The sequence below is a fragment of the Grammomys surdaster genome, unplaced genomic scaffold (genome assembly GCF_004785775.1).
Source record: "Grammomys surdaster isolate TR1022 unplaced genomic scaffold, NIH_TR_1.0 125996, whole genome shotgun sequence".
Lineage (NCBI taxonomy): Eukaryota > Metazoa > Chordata > Mammalia > Rodentia > Muridae > Grammomys > Grammomys surdaster.
The window spans coordinates 3,750,846-3,772,008 of record NW_021620812.1 but is presented as its reverse complement, the minus strand read 5'-3'; the positions used below and the strand labels follow the sequence as shown (position 1 = coordinate 3,772,008).

Sequence of the window (21,163 nt, the reverse complement as noted above, 5' to 3'; positions counted from 1 at the left end):
CCATTCATTCCACCATGCCTGGCTCCATTCATTCCACCATGCCTGGCCCCATTCATTCCATCTTAATTAACATCTCTAGTGAATTATTTTATGTATTATCCCTAAAACCATATAATCCAGGGTTATGGCAGCTTTGTAAGGGGGCACAGAAGAAGGACAGGTGTTGGCAGATGGGGAGGAGACATGAGAAGCAGAGCAGCATGGGGCAGGAGTCGAGCAGTTCACCACTCGGGGGCAAACCAGAGATGCATCAAGAGCATTCCTCAGACACGTCATGTTCCTCAGACATGTCACATTCCTCAGACATGTCACCCTTCTCACTTAACCCCGTGTTCAACACCACTAGACTTCTCAGAGTTTTCATTATTTAAAGCTCTTTTAATTTTTAGATACATTAAAAACAGGCTTATTAAGCTGGTGTGTGTGTGTGGTTGGTGTACATGTTTAATACCACCACTTCAGAGACAGGCAGGCAGATATCTATGAGTTTGAGGCCAGATTAGTCTACAGAGCGAGTTCTAAGACACCAAGGCTACAGAGAGAAACCTTGTCTCAAAGAAAAAAAAGTTTATTATTTCTTAAAATTATGTTCTCTTGTGCTGTTTTGTGTGTAGCAGTGACATGCAACAAAGCCAGTAAGCTGAAGGCACCAGGCTGAGGTGAGCACTGGGAAGCAGCTTTTGAGGCTTTAAGATCTGCTGCTGGCTTTGCTGTTTTTCTTCAACCTGCTTTTATGTTATAAGTATCCCACAACCCAGCCTTTGACTTACCGGCTCACAGTGTCTGAGCAAGCCTCCTGTGGGGTTGTGAATGAGGTAGATCCTCCATAGGCGCATACACTGAGCACACGGTCCCTAGTTGGTGGTGCTGTTTGGGAAGGTTGTGGAACTGTGAGGATGAGGAGCCTTGCTAGAGGAGTATGTATGGCACTGGGGTGGACTTTCAGAATCTAAGCCTTGCCCTACTTCCTACTCTTTCTGCTTCCTGTGTCAGTTGAATGAGATCTGTCTGCTTCCTGCCTCTTGAATGCCTTCCCCACACCACCGCCACCCCACTGTGGACATGTAGCCTCTCTGGAACTGTAAGCCAAAAGAAACCTTTCCATAGGTTGCTTCTGGTCATGGTGTCTCATCCCACTAACAGACAAGTACCTAATACATGTCCTTCATTTCACCTCAGCAGTTGTGTCACTTGTTATCCCTTTGTCCCACAGAATAAATCCTATAGAAAGGTAGTGTGCAGATCTAGATATAAAACAAATGGGGATGGAAAAGAAAGCTTCTCCTCAGGACTAGGAGCCAAGTGTTAAAGTAGCTCTGTGGTTTGCAGCTCTGTGAGTTCTAGCGAACTTAGAGATGTGTCTGGCCTCCAGGTGAGAGGAACAGAGTCCCCTTGTCTGAAGAGACTGCTTTGCTGTGCTCTCACCTGTGGCCAGCTCTCACCTGTGGCTAGCCAGGCACAGACCTAACTCCTCGTGAGGCTTTCCTCCAGAATGCCCAACACTTCCTGAATATTATGTTATTATGCCAAACTTTTATCAAATGCATATAGTTTATTCCACACTGCATGGAAGGTAATGGGTAAAGTTGCATGGTAACTATAATGCTGGACTTAGAACATATGAGAATATTTCTTCTTTAAAACATTCTTAGACTTGTTTATCTGAATGAATCTATGTGTACCATGTGGATGCCTGATGCCCATAGAGGTCAGAAGCAGGCATCAGATCCCCTAGAACTGGAGTTATGAGTGATTGCTAGCCATCACGTGGGTGCTGGGAACTGATCTAAGGTCTGCTGTAAGAGCAACTAATGCTGGGGAATGTCTCTGGCCCTGAAAACATATCTTCTAACAGAAGTGCAACCAACCTGTGTGAAGTTAACAGTTTATTAACTTCTAAATTGTACAGTGCTACAGTCCTAAGGAACAGCATAGAAGATGCATGTTAGCTTTCTAAGTTCAGGAAGTTTTGTAGACGAGTAGGAATTAGAAGCGAAAATATTCCATTTGGGAGCATATTGTTGGCCAGCAGTTGGGTCCTGATGGTTATTCTGCAAAGGTGGACAAGTTCACATGGATCTTTGTATCTTGTTGGAGGGATGTAGTCCAACCAATTTTGAATAATTGGGCGTCTTCCTAAACTCAGCTGTGTCTGGAGAAAAGGGAAACAGTCATTTGTAACCATTAGAAGGTCTGAAGGTTTTGGCACTTTTGTTTTTTACTTTATTCAAATTCAGAAAAAAAGATCCTGAATTTAAATAACCCTTATAACCTTTATCTAAGCCTTCTTACTCTATAGGCAATGTAGTTCCCTAGTGATATGTGAAAGGCACTAAACAGTATGTAGACTATGGACAGGGGAGCTCTTCACTTCAGATGGGTCATCTTCCGCTTTGTCATCTTTTTGAGGAGACATCAGCACAGCCACATGCAAGAGCAGTGCTCTGCCCGTCTTTCAAAAGTCCAATTCTACTGGTTTCAAGTTGGAAACATAATGTAAATCATACATGTTCCCCACTTGGACCCAAACCATGTAAAATGCCAAGACCTCAATGGAGACCTGCCTGAATAACAGGTCTTTGTAAGGTTTTAGGAAGCTATCCGTTTAAAGATTCTGTTGTGGAGATTAAATGCTAAGAAAAGGATATTACTGCATTGAGAGAGATTTCCCTAGGAACCCACATAACAGTGGAAAGAAAGAACCAGCTCTACAAAACTGCCCTCTGACCTCCAGCTGTACCACACATATAAACAGTAAAAAAGCTAAAAATCAAAACAGACAAACCTTCACTGTCCAGGCCTCTTGACATTATCCAGCTATGTTAGATATGCATATATTCATTATTTATTCAATGATCAACTATTTAAAGAATGTCTAATGTATATTCAACTATGGTAGGTACTTTGGATAATTACTAGGTATGTAAAGTGGATACGGTGTCTTTGCTTACAAGGGTGTGGTATTAGGACATCTAAACATCCTTAAATATGTGGGCTACATTAGGAGACGTGATGGAAGTACAGAGGTGACCAGCTCCTCAGGCAGAGGGAACCTGGCCTGCACCTTTTCCCCAGCGCTCCTCCACTGTAGGTGACACTGTAATTGCTGGGAGCCTGGGTATAAACCCTTTGCCTCTCGAGTGACTTTGATCAGTTCTACCCCAGTCCTTTTTGTTATAGTCCTACTTGGTCTAAAATTCATGTATCCTGCAATAAACACGCAGTTTTATCTATGAAACAAAGGTGTAAAAAAATGACGACATTAAAACCAACTTTAGTATGTTCTCTTTCAAAAATAGGTTGCCAGTTATAACCAGAACAATTTGTTTGCCCTACAACTGACCCCACGCATTAGTATTTATTATCAAAGCATTTAAAAGCCAGCATTTTATGCCTCTTGTAAGTATTTCTAAACTTACACTTCTAAAGGCTAGAAGACTGTTGGCTCCTAGTTAAGCTGGCTGGTTAAATTTATAGGACTAGCTTCTCTGTACACAGATTCATTAACTTCCTGCTGTTAATGAGCATGATACAGTTTGATCTGTAATTTGCAGTTCATTTTGAAGAATGAACATTCCCAATTTATGGCTGATATATGGGTGATTTTCTTCTCTAACTTGGTCTCGTCCCAAAATGTTATTAAGGAAAGATCTCTATATTTCTGAGAGATATTTTAAGATGAATAAATATTTTATGACTTTATATTTCTGTAATGCTTAAAATTGCTTTGGGATCTTGAATAGAAAAATCTATTTCTTGGTATGTGATTGTATTTGTGGGAAGAAATGGAACTGTCATTTTGAAATATTCTACTGTAAAGAAGAGCTGTTAAAATCTAACTTACTTTGCTCTTATAAGATAGAAATCTTAATATGGAGTTTGTTATTGAAATATAACAATTTACTTAACACTAAAATATCTATAGGACGTCCATTTTGAAGTTCACAGTAACAAAAATCAACATTTGAAGGGCTGATTTTAGTTAATTTGAATTTTGCCTCATCTTTAATTACTGATCATATGCACAGTCATTAATTTGCCATTGGAAATAATGCATAAATTAAAAATACTCTGTACTTTTGCCTTCACAGTTATGTCCTAACACTGATGGTAGATTACACCCCCAAATGAACAGTGCCCTGCTTTTCCCCCCATAGAACACAGCTCTACTTAAACCCCAAAAATGTTGCTCTGCTTCTTCTCTGATTATTCCCCTGACCCCACTCCCCACCCCCTGAAAAGGGCAGTGCTCTGCTTACCTCTATCTCCCTGACTGAAATTGCAGAAAGCACTCTGGAACATAGCGTTAAGCATGTCTTGGCATCTTCTTGAATGTCAATCAGCTCGTGATCGACCATTATTCTCACTCTTGAGGGGTAAAGCAGTATTGTCAGAACGATGTTGATAGGGTTTTTTTCTCTTTCTAGGATTCCATACTGCAGGAGAATTTTTAGGATATTTGACTGTCGTGTCTGAGCCACATAGAGTAGAGGTGTGATCCCACTCAGGGGGCTGGGGCAGTACACGGGGGTGAAGGTTCTGCAAGCCAAAGCAGAGGAGTAGGGTCGTGAGCACTGCACCAACAGGAAAGAATCTACAATCACTGCTCACCGTGAGCACTGTGTGACTACTGTTCACCCTGTCTTAGAAGAATTTGCCCTTGTAACTGTAGACCAAACTGAAGGAGAAAGGAAAACTCCCACTAAATGCTGAGGCCTCCCTTCACATCTGTGAAAATGAGCACAGGTTTATAGCGTGCACAAAGCTCTTAGTCACAGCCACTGTGTGTTGGGGCTGTGCCTCCACACTGGTGGGGCATAAACCTTAGCAAGCTCTGCAGATAGAAAATGAAAAAGAAAAACAGTCTTCATATCGCCTAGTTTTTAAAGATTTAATTTTTTAGTTCTGTGTGCCTATATCTGTGTGAACTTACGCCATGTAGGGATGTCTGAGGAGGACAGGAGAGCGCGTCAGACTCTGGAGCTGGAGTGACAGGCGGCTGTGAGCTGCCTGCTGTGGGTGAAAGGGCAGGCTGAGCAGCCTCTCCAGTGCAGTTTACTTTGTTAATAGAAGTATTGATCAGTTTGATATCGTTTTGTTTTTGATCATATATTAGACACAAAGTTGAATTGAGAGTGGAGATTAGATGAAAAACAAGTACAAACACCCTAGTCCTATTTTTCCACTCTAATAAAATAAGAATATAAGACATGTAAGTTATGGTGAGACCTATCTGAGGTTCCTCAGGATAGATTTTATTTTCCTCCTTCAAGAGTAAAGTTTAGCCCTAAAGAAGTAGTTCAGACAGTGGAGTGCTTGTCATGCAAGCATTAGAACCGATGTTACAACATTAAAAAAAAAAAAGCCGAGGTCTAGAAGCTTGTGCTTGTAATCTCAGTGCTGAAGAGGAGATAGGAGGATTCCTGGGGCTCAGCCCCTGGCCAGCTACCTGACCTGCTTGATGAGCTCTGGGTTTAGTGAAAGACCCTGGCTCAAAGAAGTTGACATTCAAGTTTGCCTACTGATCTACATGCACACAGACACACAGACACACACACCAAGCACACAGACCCACCACAAACACATTTTTAAAAGTTTTAGAATTTCTAGCTAGCTTGGGTTGCATTGCAAGACTGAATTTTTAAGAGGGTGGAGCTGGAGTAATGGCAGAGCAGTCAAGAGGACTTGCTGTTCTTTGAGAGGTCTGGATTTGTTTCCAGCACACATATGGCAGCTACAGCTGTCTATACGTCAGTTCCAGAGGACCTAATGGCCTCTTCTGGCACCCAGGAGTGCCAGGCATGTATGTGATAGACATCTGTAGGGAAAACAACCATAACATAAAATAATAATAAACACATTTACGTCTAGATCTTGGAGTACCACATGGTGGCTTGATACCAGTATTTTTAACTCACTGTGTCAGAAATGAAATGGCGTAGAGCATTTTTAAATCTTTTCAATTAATATTCTTTTATGTCCCTTACTGTGTTAGTTACTATAAATGTATAGAAAGCGTAGTAGTGTCTTTGACCAAAACAAATCCTTAACTTTGCCGAGTAACTTGACTTTTGAGATTAAGCACAGAGGAATTTTATTAATAAACCTTGCCTCTCAAATGCTCTTGAAGAGTCTAACCAAATATTGATACAGTCTACAGACTGTATCAATAGCATACAAAATATCAGTATTGTTTTCCGACAGCTATGCCAAGCACGTACAGCAGAACTTTAGGACTGCATGTATTGCTTTGGGAATGTCCTCCATAGGTCTGTACATTTGAACATTTTGTCCCCCGTTGCTGGAGGAATATGTCAGAGGCATCAAAAGCCTCACACTATTTCCAGTTGCTCTCTGATTCATTCTTATAACTCAAGGTATGAGCTCTCAGCTTCCTGTTTCAGCCACCATGCCCACAGCTTGCTCCCACAGCTGCTCCCACGGTTGACTCTTTTTTTTTTTTGTTTTTTTGTTTTTTGTTTTTTTGAGACAGGGTTTCTCTATGTAGCCCTGGCTGTCCTAGAACTCACTCTGTAGACCAGGCTGGCCTCAGAAATCCGCCTGCCTCTGCCTCCCAAGTGCTGGGATTAAAGGTGTGCGCCACCACTGCCCGGCTACCACGGTTGACTCTTAATCCCCTGGAACTTAATCCCCAAAGAAACTTTGTTCTGTAATTTTCCTTGGTCGTGGCTTTTATCACAGCATCAGGAAAGTAACTACTAGAGACTGATGAAATGGCCCAGCGGGTAAAGGCACCCAGCCTGGAGACTGGAGTTTGATCCCAGGAACCCAGTTGTGGAAGGAGAGCACCTACTCCCACAAGTTGTGCTCTGACTCCACACATGTGCTGTGGAACACACCTGCCCCCCCAAAGCAGATACGAAATAAGGTTTTTAAAAATTGCACGTCTTTGATAAGAATGAGCCAGCATGGTATGGTGGGCTAAATGAAGCGGCCCTGAGCCTCTACAGTTCAGTATTTCAGTCCCAAGCAGCTGTGTGCCTTGGGTCAGCAGTCTCCAAGTCTCGGCTTCCTCATTTGTGTATGTACTGATATGCACCACCTTTCATCCAGAGTGTGCTCTAGAGTAGGTGTAGAAATGAAAGATGCGGTTCTTGCAGGCTGCCAAGTACAGCAGACAGTAGACATAGCACAGGATGCCATTGCTATGGTAGAAGGTTACTCCAAGCAGTACATCTCTGAGGAGTGGTGCTTACCTCTCCCTCGGATAGTCAATTCCTGTCAGGTACCTAAGAATGAAGGCTTGGAGGACTAGCACCTGTTTTCCAATGGAAATCTTGGTGTGTTCAGGGTATAGCAAATGCTGGCATTGAAGTATTGTTGTGCCTAGACATTAAGGATGGGAACATTCCTAATAAACATGGATTTGAGGGTCCTAGAACCTTCTCTCCCTTACCAGATCCCTAGTCAAGAACTCCAGAAAGTACAGTTGGAAAATCACTAGCCTAGCTTAACTCTAAAGCTTCACGGAGCTCTAAAATGTCAGAGCTTTTTAACCTAAAGCAATAGTATATTGTAATGTTATATAGTATTTTAGACAACAGGATCTGGCCCTGTCTTCTTCATTCTGCCACTGATTGTGTGTGTGTGTGTGTGTGTGTGTGTGTGTGTGTGTGTATGTGTGTGTGTGTCTGGCCCTGTCTTCATTCTGCCACTGATTGTGTGTGTGTGTGTGTGTGTGTGTGTGTGTTTTCACCTGCTGATTCTCTTTCTTGCCTGAAATCAGTATTTCCCTGGATATCTCAACTTTTTCACAAGTTCTTCCAATACATATCAAAGATCGCACTCCAGCTGGTTTGTTTTCTTCTTCCTTTCTCTCTTGTAGATGATCTTTCATTGCTACTCTGATTCCAAGATCACTGCTTTTCACTTTTGTTTTGTGTGTGTTCTCTCCTCCCATTTTATCTTGAGATACATACAGCTCATTTTGGAGAGACTGTCCAGTGAGCTCTTCATGACATGTGCTTTGGTCACCCCAAGGTTCCTGAGGTCACCCTGAGATCTCCTGAGGTTTCTCTGAGGTCTCATGAGGTTACTCTGAAGTCTCCTGAGGTCATCCTGAGGTCTCCTGAGGTTTCTCTGAGGTCTCATGAGGTTACTCTGAGGTCTCCTAAAGTCTCTCTGAGGTCTGAGATCTCCCTGAGGTCTTCCTGAGGTCTCCCTGATGTCACCCTGATGTCTTCCTGAGGTCTCCTGAAGTCACCCTGAAGTCTCATGAGGTTACTCTGAAGTCTCCTGAGGTCATCCTGATGTCTCTTGAGGTCTCCTGAGGTCCTTGGTCCTTTGTACCTTCAACTCTTGTGATTTCATCATTTTACTTTTGAAAACTTACTTAGTATTTTTATAAATTCATTTTTCTCTTTTAAAAAAGTTGAACAAGGTGAGCTCTCTAAATTTATGCTCCAATAGGAAAATGTTTTCTGTTACCCTGCCTGTGTTGTGTGTGTGTGTGTGTGTGTGTGTGTGTGTGTGTGTTTGTGTATGTAAGATGATAGCATGCAGGAGTCAGTTCTTTCTTCACACCATGTAGGCTCCAGGGATGGAACTTGGGTTGTCAGACATGGCAGGAGCTGCCTCTGCCAGCAGAGCTCTCCCTAGGTCAAGGAAAGTAACTGTAGTTTCACTCACAAGTGTATCTATGAGAGCCTGCAAAACTGAATCTGTAAGGGCCAAGCAAATGATTTTTATTGTAATCCTAATAAGATTTTTGGCACTTTTTACTTATTTAAACCTTTAAGGAGCAATACAATTAATTCTTTTATCTTCCTAGTTTTTTTTTAAATTGTTTTATTTATTTATTATGTTAAGTACACTGCAGCTGTCTTCAGACAGCCACCCCATAAGAAGGCATCAGATCTCATTATGGATGGTTGTGAGCCACCATGCAGTTGCTGGGATTTGAACTCATGATCTCTAGAAGAGCAGTCAGTGCTCCTAACCACTGAGCCATCTCACCAGCCCTTTCTTGCTAGTTCTTAAGAAGGCATTTGACTTGTTCTTCTGAGTAAGGGAGCTCAGGAAACTCAGGACAAAACAAGTGGTCATTGTTAAGATTCAGTAGGTTCAGGTGTATTAAAATTTACATTACCTCTAGGAGATATTTAATGAGTATTGAAAAATGTTGAAAACATGACTAAATCTCAAATAGGTTTAAAATGAGATTCAAACGTCTAATCTGTATCCATACGATGGGTGATTAATCCTTGGGTTTAAAGAGTATGGAACTGTAAAACAAACTTTGCTTAATCTGTCCTGACAGTTAATTATAGCAGCACTCACGTGGAGAGTGAGGCAGGCAAAACAAGGACTGGTTTTTAAATGTGAGGTTAATGAACTGAACCCTCTGTGTCCGAAAGCTTGTCACACATGCTTATGAAATGAGGCATGATATTTCTGTATAGACACATAGAGGATGACTTTGCTTTGTAGGTGTACGTATTTCTAATTTTTCTACATTCTCTTTGACACATTGAATAAGCATTTTTTTCATAATAGTGTGATCTCTGGTGTTTTACATAGTGTCCTTTCCTGAAGGTTTGTTTTCCTGGTCAGTCCAGTCTCAGGTTCCTCTCTGGCTTTCTGTCTGTTCCCTCATCCCCACCCCTGTCCTTTCCATGGCCCTCAGTGTCTAACAAGGGTGCATGCCATATTGGCTAATTCTGATTTGGCCATTCTCATGCAGTTTCATCTGGAACCATAATTTCAACTGCTCTTCATTTATTTCAACAAATACTGAATGTGTACTAAGTGACAGCTACAGTTTTAGGTACTCGTATTGGTGAACAAAATAAGACCCTTTCTGTCTTTCTCAATGTTATGTCAATTACTAACAAGTCAGGATCTACATAGCAAACCGCTTCTATCACAGTGTCTGAAGAAGACAGTGGAGGAGATAAATCCTGCAGCAAAGATAAAGTGGAATAGAATAAGGAGAACAGGCACGCCGGGAGATGCCGGAGCCCTGAGACAGGACATTACTGAAAGGTTACATCAGGACAAAGGCTAGGAGACACACTTACTTAGATGTATCACTGTGTGGGTCCCTGGAAGGAAGAATATATGGAAGTCGGTGTGGATCAAAGGGTGAAGCCGAGGCCAGGGGAGTCAGCAAGCCACGCAGTGTGAGAACATCTTTTGGCTCCAAATGGAATGGATATGCACAAGAGGCCAGGGTTGTAGGAACAGCATGGCCTACCCTTTGTTAACTGCACAACACAGAAGGATGCTGCTGATTAGTGCAGGACAGGGTGAAACCAGCACAGGCACCCACATCTGTCACTGGCTGCAGACAGAACCAACAGGCGTCATAACAGATCAGATGTAGAAACAAAGACATCCAAGATGGCACTATGTGTCTAGCCACTTGCTGCACACCTTGACCTGAATATGCCCTGGGAAGATCAAACTGTTATATCCAAAACAGATTTAATAGGTATCTTGTTGTACTTGATAGTTTGTATCGGAACCATTGAGGCCATCAGTATGACAAAGGGGATTTCTAGAGCTCAGTGTTGTAAATGTCTAGTAAACAGATGAGACACAGCTAGAGATGACTGTGCTGAGTCAAATAAGCTACTACCTGAAAGCCAGACACCAAGTTTTCTTTCATAGCTGGCGTGTGTGTATATGTGTGTGTACATAAAACATTTCAACAGTAATGGGAGGAAGACAAAATATTAATGCTTTCTCTCACAATTTAGACTTAAATTTGTATGTACATACACATAAGACAGTGTGGGGCGGATGCAGAATGAGGACTTCTAGGAAAACACGATAGGGCAAGGCGCGAGAAGGAGCTGGGGGAGGGGATGAGTAAGGCACAGTGACACCAATTCATGAACGTATCATAATGTAACCATTATCTTGTATACTAGCTTTAAAAAGTTGACACATTAAGAGAGTTGCTGTCTTGGTATGAGGTGCCTTAGGCTCCACCCGGACTGGACCTGAGGTGATGACGGAACTAAGGAGGATCTGTTTTTATAGACAGTCAAAAGGACTCGTTGATGTGATGGCAAGGGAAGACAAGAATCAAGAATCCCAAATCTCTGCCCTGAGCAGTGGAGGCAGGCTCTTACTGAGGTGAGAGCCGAAGAGGCTGGGAAATGGATGAGTGCAGTCGGCGTTCTGTCCGTGTGGCAAGTTCAGACAGCAGAAGTTGGGGCTAGAGATAATGATTTGGATGATTCTGCATCCACAACAGAATTCATCAATTTATAAACTGCCCCATCCATAGCTGGAAAGCGAGCAAGGCAGCACAGACGTCGCATGCTTGCCCGGTGAGAGTGTGGGCGTGGGAGTGGGCATGAATGTGACAGCCATGAGTTTATCCCAGCACCACACACTTAAGAATGTGTCAGTCACGATTCACTTCCTATTTCATTTTCCATGAAAATGTTTCCTTTCCCTTGCCCACGTCTAACTCTTCATTTCCTTTATTTTATTACACTTTTCTTGTCCACTGGCCCGTCTAAGGATATGACTGGGCTTTAAGCTAGTTAGTCAATGCCGTAACTACATAAAATGACATTTAAAATGACAAAAAGTCCTGTCTTGATTAGGGTTTCATTTCTGTAAAAAGACATCATGATCAAGGCAACTCGTAGAAGGACAACATTTAATTGGGGCTGGCTTACAGTTTCAGAGGTTCAGTCCATTATCATCATGGCAGAAAGCATGGTAGCATCCAAGCAGACATGGTGCTAGAGAAGGAACTGAGAGTTCTATTATCTTGATCTGAAGGCAGCAGAAGGGGGCTATCTTGTGTAGGCAGCTTAGAGGAGGCTCTCTTCCACACAGGGTGGAACTTGAGCACTAGGAGGCCTCAAAGCCTGCCTACACAGTGACACACTTCCAACAAGGCCACACCGCCTAACAGTGTCATTTACCATGGACCAAGGATATTCAGTCCACCACAAGTCCTATTGAGAGTTTTATTTACTATTTATAGACACCAGCTACCCATTCATGTGCTAGGATGATTATTAAGGAACACAGCCCTGCACACTCCAAGGAGCAGAGTGATGCCGTCAGGAAGCATGGCTCCTCCAGGCATCACCCACCCTGCCTAGTCTCTGACCTGGGCCTTGTGTGTCACTGCAACCTGCTCCTGTCACTGTGCACAGAATGTGATACCTAAACGTTTTGTCGAATGAATGAGTCAATGCACAACTGTTCTAATGAGGCTGAGATCCGAAGCCAGAGAGCTAATTGACACTGGATCAAACTCGAGCTACAAGACCATCGCCTGGAGCTTTTAGTCTCCTAACGTTGTCAGACACATTGACAAGTTCGGGCTGTTAAAATGTTGGCCTGTAAGGAACATGGTTTTCACTGAACTCAGTTGTGGAAGATTTGAAATCTAATTTATTAAGACCTGACACAGGGTAGCTCTGTGTTGACTGAGCACGACTCGGTGAAAAGAATGTTCTGAGTGAACTGTGCACACACTGCAAGTGTGCAATCTCAGTAGACCAAGAGAAGCCACCACAGTATGCCATGAGGCAAGGTCTGTTTCTTTTTCAGGAATATTTAATGCATTTGCTAACGCTGCTTTACTTGAGCAGATCCATTGTGACTTGATAGTGTACACTACAGGTAAAATTCAGGGTCCACACTATGCCTTGATAGTGTACACTACAGGTAAAATTCAGGGTCCACACTATGCCTTGATAGTGTACACTACAGGTAAAATTCAGGGTCCACACTATGCCTTGATTGTGCACACCACAAGTAAAATTCAGGGTCTACAATGAAGCCAGTGAGACATCCCACCACAGAAGCTGATCTAAGAAAACAGCACTGCACTCTTTCCAGACACACTTCTCTCTCTGGACAAAGCATGAGATTACCTCCATATCAGCGCCAGGCTGCAGCTTCTGTCTTGGACATAGTCCTTCGTCTTCTTGAGAAGCAGTTCCACAAAGTCAGGATTACCTTTTCTGGCGAAAACCCAGTACAGAATGGTATTCACGCATATCTCAGTAAACTCGAGGTTAAAATTGAGTTCAAAACGGTGTCCTGACTTTTCCACAAAAGCAATATAGTCAGTGAGGAGTATGTCAAAGCCATCCAAGTCAACATACCTCAGAATTTTTGCCAGTGTTCTGTAAATCCTGGGTTCATAGCAGTGGTATCCCCACTGCCCCAGAAACTGCAGAGAGGGCCTCTTAACTATCTTGTCAATGAGGTTGCAGAATATATTGCCTCTTGGAAAAGAAGTCTTCCGGCATAACTTAGAAGAGTTATTCATTGCTTCTTAAGGGTAGAAAGAACACGGCGGGCAGTCGTGCTGCCATTCTTCAGTTACATGCTTTGATAATGTGGTAGGCTCTACTCCCGACACAGACATGGCTCTCAGCAGCCAGAGGAAAGGCAGCAGGGGATGACATCACAATACTTGCAGAGCAGTCATCAGCCCGGGTCAGAAAATTGAGGCAGTTGTGAAGTTGGTGACATTTGAAAACCTAAAGGCCACCAATAGTATACAAGAGAGCGGACAGGAAATAGTTTTAACTTTACAAAAATTCCACTCGATCTATGCTGTGCGTCTCTCCGGTGTGAGAAGCACCCTGTGTACATCACACTACATATTAATTAGTAATGCGAACCTAGTCAGGTGCAACTTATGAGACCTGCATGAGTACTGCCTACTCTCTGTCTTCATAGGTTCTTTCCCATGTAGTAGGTACTTCACCGTCCCCACATGTAACATCCCAGTAAACAAAATCTAGGAACTTGGTTTTTAGAATTCTTTTCTACAAACATGGCAGAATCTATATAATTGGAACATCATTTAAAAAAATAAACACAGATGAATTGATATTAAGAACATTAGGAACATAATTACTTAGATAATATAAATATCTAGATTAAATTTTTAGCCCTTTAAAAACCTATATGTCTAGGCTGGACATATAGTTTAAATGGAGAACACTGGTTTCTGTATTTCAGAGAACAGAATTGGTCCATGCATTGGTAATTTGGATAGAAGGATGAAGACCTGAGGCTTCCTGTTCTGTCACTTTGCTGATCTACCCCATTTCTGTGTCTTAGATGAAGTGTATTACACAACAAATCAACAGCTCATAGGACCAGTGAGACAGCTCAGTGAGTAAAGACATGCTGCCGAGCCTAGAGACCTGAGTTTGATCCTCAGAACACAGATGTTAGGGGAGAATTGATTTCTGCAAGTTACCCTCCGAGCACATGCACACAATGCCATCTGTGCATACATACACATATATACACTCACACACACACACACATACACACACACACACACACACACACACACACACACACACAGAACATGCGTACATACAAAAATAAGGTACAAATCAACATTAAGAAAACCCAACAACCCATGAGGTTATTGAAATTACCACTTAAAGTCTTAGTGTATCATTGGCTTCTGAGAGACAGGGAAATCTGTGGGATGGATTAATTGGAACTTGTTTAGTTGGGTTTAATTCTGCAAAGCTTTCCAACGTTAAGCCACAGTTACGTGGCTCCTTTTATCATCACTTTTATATCATGATGAATCATCTGTAGCCGTACTTGGTGTATGAACTTTATTTATTTATTATGAATACACTGTAGCTGTCTTCAGACACACCAGAAGAGGGCATCGGATCCCATTACAGATGGTTGTGAGCCACCATGTGGTTGCTGGGATTTGAACTCAGGACCTCTGGAAGTGCAGTCAGTGCTCTTAACCACTGAGCCATCTCTCCAGCCCAAACTAATATCTTTTAAAAGACGTTTAAATGTTGAATGTTTCCATTGAGAAACTGATGACGGACATTCCATTATTTAAGTTTCCCTTTCTGATCAGGCAGTTATGACTTCTTTTTTTATGGGATTTATTTTCTTGTTTACCTGTGTGTACATAAATGCAGAGGCCAGGAGAAGGCAGTGCCCTTGTCCACCAGTCTGAGTCTGCTCCTGTTCCTGTGCAGCATACATAGTCTCTCCTGAGCCCCAGCAATCTCCTGTCTTGAATCTGGACACCTGTCCTCATGATTGTATGGGTGACACTTGCCGGTTGAACTCTGTCTCCAGCCCCAAGTTTTCATTATTTCCTTCATCAACACCCTTGAAACATTTCTCCATACATTTGTTTGTTTCTATGTATTTTATATATTTTTTTTATATTTGGAATGGAATTTTTTTCCATCATATATCTAGCTATTAATCTTTGAAATGTTAAAAAATACTTGAATTCTTTATAGGGATTTAATTACCAGAAATATTACTAGACTCTCTCATTAGCCACATTCTTTTCTAGTTTCTTCTTTTGCATTTTCCCCAGAACCAATGTCATCTGAAAATAAAAATAATTTTGCCATTTTGAGGTCAATGAAGATTTATCCACTTCTGTTTCCCACCTTGCTTACTGGGTAGAAATTTCAAGTCGGTGTTAAACAACCATTGATAGAACATTCCTTGCTTTGGCCTCGTCTTTCAAAAGAAACCTCAGTGGCCAGAGAAGTCCTGTCTGTACCTCTTCCATGGCACATGGTAATTTGTCTCCTGCTCAGCTGACCTGGAAAGCTGGCCTGGAGGAAGCTTTAGGTCTTCCTGGTGCCTCAGGTATCACTGCCTGTGCATGGAGAGTGGCCAGGACGGAAGGCTCTGTGTGGTGACACTGTTTCCTTTTGAAGTGTGACCTTAGCTAGGCCTACTTAATCAAGCATTCTTATCAGCCACACGTATTAACTTCAACCAGTATCTTCGTTTGTCTCTATTGATTCCATCAGGTGACTTTTTACCCAGTGGCCCACTGACACAAGATGACGGGACTGCATTTCTTAAATCTCCCACTCTTCAATACAAATCCCACTCAGTTAAGAGACCTTATTCCTTTTAAATTTCTATTTACTTTATTCGTATTGGTGTTTTGCCTGAATGTAGATTGTATACCACTAGTATGTCTGGTAACCAGGGAGCTCAGAAGAGAGGACCTCAGATCCCCTGGAACTGTAGTTACAGATGGTTGTAAACATCATGTGAGTGCTAGGAATTGAACCAATGTCCTTTGGAAGAACGACTGGTGCTCTTACCTGCAGAGACATCCCTCCAGCCCCAGGACACTGTTCTTTGAATACTCTCCCGTAGCTGACAGAATTCCAGTCATTATTTTTACTGCTGTTGAGAAACGAGAAGAGTTTGTTGAGATATCTTTTCCATGATTATTACATTTGTTTATTTATGTGGGGAGCACTTTACCCTCTAAGCCATTTCACTGGCCCAGGATTTCTTTTTGTACTGACTTGGTATATCTAGTTGGTTCAAGGTGATCTCCACTAGTGGCAGGAAGATTATAAACTGGTGAAGGAGACAGACTGTGAGCACGTACAGTACTCACTGGGGTGTTACAGAAGCATACGCAAAGCAGAGCAGACGGGAATGAGCACCAGTGAGGTCTCTACAGAGAAATTACGTTCATGCCGACATCGCTAACAAATACCGTTTGACGTAGAAGACGCTAGAAAGAGACCAGCTAAGCCAGAGGATTAAAACAAAACAAAGGCATTGTCTTCTTTCACTAGCATTTTGATTTCTGACCTTCCTAAAATTACAATTTTTACAATTAGTATTAATTTTTAATAGCTTCTCAGCTGCTAGCTTTTTCCTCCTTTACTATCCTTTAGCTCGGTTTAATAAAAATATTTAGGGTTATATGTTTTCTGTTGGGCATCTTATAGACTATAATCATACTTTTGTTCTCTCTCTCTCTCTCTCTCTCTCTCTCTGTCTGTCTGTCTGTCTGTGTGTCTGTCTGTCTGTCTATATGCTGGTGTATATGCCTGTGTGTGGTATATTTACATATGCATGTGTGTACCTACTTGACTGTGGATGTATGTGGCAGCCAGTGGTTGACATCAGCCTTGGTAGTGTTACAAGAATGTATGACAAGAAGATATGATTCATCTAACCAGAGAATTATAGCTGGACCTACCAAAAGTATGAGAGAACTCTTTGAAAAATGACTTTTTTTTCCTGGATGTCTTTACTTGTTCGCACACTTTATACTTTTAAGCCCCAAAGCTTTTTATCTTGCCTCTTAGATAGTTATTAACCCCAAATCATCATCGCCAACCACAATAATTAGATCTTTTAAAATTCCTACTTTTAAATCACATTACCCTGTTATATAGAGAAAGTGTTACATTAGTCATTGGCAAACTTTTTAGGTTTTAATTCTCCAGGGAAAAGCTGTTTCATAAGGTAAAGCAGTGGGCTGGTCCTGACCCAAGAGCTGCTTGCCAGTGCGAAGCACCGAAGCTCTTCCCCTTTCCTAGTGTGGATGAGGAGCCGACTCCCTGCCTTTTCCATTCTACTTCCTGAAGCAGTCTTTAAATACCACTCAGTGTGATGTACCTGCCTCAGGCACATGACATTTCAAATTGTGATTCTTTTTGCCCTCAAAGGAAGAAGGTCTGCTCTTTCCTGTAGTCAGAGTGATTTAAATGAAGTCAATTTACCAGGTCAGGATCTAACTTGTGACTTCTCAGGTTCTTTCGTATCCATTACAAATTAGCTGAGGCAAAGGCGCCTCTGACTAAAGAACTCTGAAGACCACAGTCAAACATTATTAATTTGAACTCTCTTGTTTTTAAATTGCTGGTCGTGTAGGCAAAGGAATTAATGCCACCGGGCAAGATAATCTGCAGTGGAAATCAATGAGTGTCTCTGAGGGAGATCACTGGACTGGTCTTGACCGTTAAGTGCAGTACCTCCCAGAACCAATACAGGAGCCCAAGCCTTGTCATGACTGACAGCTTCCTGTTTCTCAGACAGGGATAAAAAAGTGGGGCCATTGAGTCATTGCACTTCCCAGTCATTCCGAGTGTGCCTGCCCATCCCCTGCTTTCCAGTGAACTCTGCCTACCATTGTGTCTCTAAAGAACTTAGAGATTATGAGGACCCAGAACCAAAACAGAGCAGAGCAGCATTCCAAAGACACCAGAGCGTCCCTGTTTTCACTCTTGTCACTTATTTACGTCTCATGTGGCCGAGAGATTGCCCTTGAATTGGATATTTGGCTCTGAGAATGACCTTGACCTTCTTAACTTCCTGTCTCTGCCCCTAGCGCATGAATCGCAGGCCCAGGTCACCGAAGCTACTTTATGTGATACCACTGTTGGCCCCCAGAGCTTCATGCAGGCTAGGCGAGCATGCTGCCAACTCAGCTGCTGTGTCTTCAGCTCTCATCACTTTTAAAGTGATATGTAAAAACATTATTTGTAAGACACTATCTAGATCTTCTAGGATTCACCTCTTTGTCGTTCCCAAGGCATCTCAAAAATATTGCAACTTCAGACCCAGATCTCGGGTCTACCAGATGTCTATTTACATGTCAATTTCCCAGCACAATTGTAAATTCAGATGCTTGGAAGAGTAAATGTGTCTTACGTCTTCTATTGACAACTTGGCAACTAATGGATTTGGGTGGGAGAACGTTACCTCTCTGGGTTCCGTGGTATTTCATATTCAGATGTTCCTATGTCTCAGAGTCCTTAGCCATCTTGAAAGGCCTTTCTTGCTTCATAAGTTACAATAGCCACCTAGAAGGAATATATCTTACTCTTATCAGTCTGTACACTGCCTTTAGGCCTGAACTTTCATGGCCTGGAACATGTCTGCAGTCTGCAGCCCACCTTTCTCTTCTGAAGCTGCGTCTCAAAGGAACCCTCATTGCCCATGGCTCCTCCAATCCCCTTACCCCATAGTAACCATTCCTATACAGAATACCCCTTAGTGGTTCCCAAATCAGCCCTTTCTACTCCATAGTGCATGAACCTATTTCAATTAAGTCCCTGTGTTCCTGGATTCTTCAGTTACCCCTCTTTATTTTTTGTTTGTAATTAAGAATGCAAAACCAGATTAGTTTGCTTTTGGAATAATCATTAATTTTCTGGACATACTGTAGGACACAAACCAAGGTGTTTGAAGTGTTTCACAGTGGTTGTCTAAGCCAGGTGTAGGTGAAGAGCAGTCAGGAAAGGGCCAAACCAGGCAAAGATGATACTGAGCCCCCACCCCCACCCCCACCCCGTCCTCCCTCCACACACCGTAGACGACTAGATAAAGCGGAAGTGAGGATCCAGGAGAACTTCCAAAGTAAAGGAGCACCGTCAGACAGGAGTGTGGGATGGGCACTACAGAAGGAAGGGACCAGCAGAGGGGACAGGGTGTGGGGGAGGAGGAGAGGAATGAGAGGATCAACAACTACTGTTGTGTTTATAAAAAGATCAAGAGAGAGGAGATGTGTTTTATGGAGGTGTGGTCAGGTACGAGGGGAAGGAGGTGCCTCGGTGGGCTCATGCCAAGACATCCCTTCCCGCTGAGGAATCAGCCACACGATGGTATAGTACAGAAGAGAGTTTATTAAGGGCATGGGGAGGGGAGTTGAGAGAATAGTAGAGGCAGAGAATGGCAGAGAGGGGAGAGAGGGAGAGAGAGAGGTTAAGAGGTTAAGAGGTTAAGAGGTTAAGAGGTTAAGAGGTTAAGAACTTAACAGGTTAAGTTCTTCTGAAGACAAGGCACATTCATGCCACAAGCTAACGTAGAGGTGGCTGCTGTGAGAGAACACATGGATTTTACGAGCTGTACGTGTTGGTATAGAGTACATAAGTTAGAGCAGAAAACGAGAGTGAGTAACCCCTCCCCAGATCTTTATCAGTGGCAGGGGGTGGGTTAGGAGGATGACTGAATTGTCTATCATATGCATACACATATTTAAAATAGTTGAATTAGCAATATATCTTTTTTATACAAAATTGTATTTATTAAATCTCATTTTAGTTATCCATCTTGTGTACATGTCAATTTATAGCATAAAGTATAGAAATAAATTATCTGTGGCACAAGTTTTTTTTGTTTTGTTTTTTTGTTTTTTTCGAGACAGGGTTTCCCTGTGTAGCCCGGGCTGTCCTAAAACTCACTCTGTAGACCAGGCTGGCCTCGAACTCAGAAATCCACCTGCCTCTGCCTCCCAAGTGCTGGGATTAAAGGCGTGTACCACCACTGCCCAGCGGCACAAGTTCTTAAAAAAAAAACTAAAGGTGACTTTTAAAAAAGAAAATGTTAAACCAACCTATTAGAAGTACTACAAAATATCTTAGGTCCTCAGAGAACAATTTACTTTATCCGACGTCTGTCTTAGGGTTTCCATTGCTGTGAACAGACACCATGACCAAGGGAACTCTTATAAGGGACAACATTTAATTGGGGCTGGCTTACTGGTTCTGAGGTTCAGTCCGTTATCATCATGGTGGGAACATGGCAGCATCCAGGCAGGCATGGTGCAGGAGGAGCTGAGAGTTCTGCATCTTCATCTGAAGGCAAACAGCAGAAGACTGCTGCTATCTTCCAGGCAGCTAGGAGAAGGGTCTCAAAGCCCACACCCACAGTGACACACCTCCTTCAACAAGGCCACACCTCCTAATAGTGCTATTCCCTGGGCCAAGCATATTCAAACCACAGCAGACTGTTTCCTGGTCTCTGGATCAGTACATATTTTAGTGGTTTTGACTAAGGAATTCAGCCATATCTGAAAAAGCACGTCTTAGTAGAAATGCATGTCAGCAGTGTACACATTTTCCAGGCTGTTGTTGAATCTGAGTAGGATGAGCACCGAAGGCTCTGGAGCCTTTCCTGCTGAAAGGCACAAGCTTTCGTCACATCCCGTGCTCCCCACACACCTGCCTGTGCTCCAGCTCTGTGCTTAACCAGTTAGTCTTCAAACTACTAAATCAGCCCTTCCTCTTACAAGGCTTGCATTGGAAAGGTGAGCTTGTCCCTGCGTAACTGACATAGTAGGACACAATTTGAACAACCGGATTGTGAACTCCAGCCTTACTCCAGTGTGACTTCATCCATATGAAACCCAGCTCCACTGTCTAGATGCTTTCCTGTCATAACCACATTTCTCTTCAGCTGTGATGCCCACCCATCCTCTCCCTAACGGTCACCCTCCTCCCTACCTTGTCTCATCTTTCTTGTCACAGTGTCAGCTCAGAATGACGGCTCTTACCACATGCTGACTCAGGTCCAGGTGACCTGCACCTCATGTGAGGCTCCTTTCCCTAAAGATCCGTGAGTTCCATCCATCTCCTCTCTGCTTCCCTCTCTC

At 42.7% G+C, this 21,163-nt stretch overlaps 1 protein-coding gene across 1 annotated transcript; it reads right to left on the bottom strand.

The window, feature by feature from the left end:
- Window positions 1-1,870: 1,870 nt before the first annotated feature.
- On the bottom strand, window positions 1,871-13,359 carry Asb17 (ankyrin repeat and SOCS box containing 17). Its single transcript, XM_028754286.1, has 3 exons — window positions 12,873-13,359; window positions 4,260-4,539; window positions 1,871-2,152 (listed from the first exon to the last, which is right to left on the bottom strand). Exons 1-3 carry the CDS (start codon window positions 13,271-13,273, stop codon window positions 1,946-1,948), a joined length of 888 nt encoding a protein of 295 aa, XP_028610119.1. The 5' UTR covers window positions 13,274-13,359; the 3' UTR covers window positions 1,871-1,945.
- Between the last annotated feature and the right edge of the window lie 7,804 nt (window positions 13,360-21,163).

What these genes read in the sequence shown, in the direction of transcription:
- Asb17 (XM_028754286.1), bottom strand. Translation starts at nt 13,273, where the DNA reads ATGAATAACTCTTCTAAGTTATGCCGGAAGACTTCTTTTCCAAGAGGC. An exon ending in AGCCTGGCGCTGATATGGAG is followed by an intron (nt 4,540 to 12,872) that starts GTAATCTCATGC and finishes TTTGGCTTGCAG; the next exon opens with AACCTTCACCCCCGTGTACT. An exon ending in TTTCAGTCAGGGAGATAGAG is followed by an intron (nt 2,153 to 4,259) that starts GTAAGCAGAGCA and finishes CCTTTTCTCCAG; the next exon opens with ACACAGCTGAGTTTAGGAAG.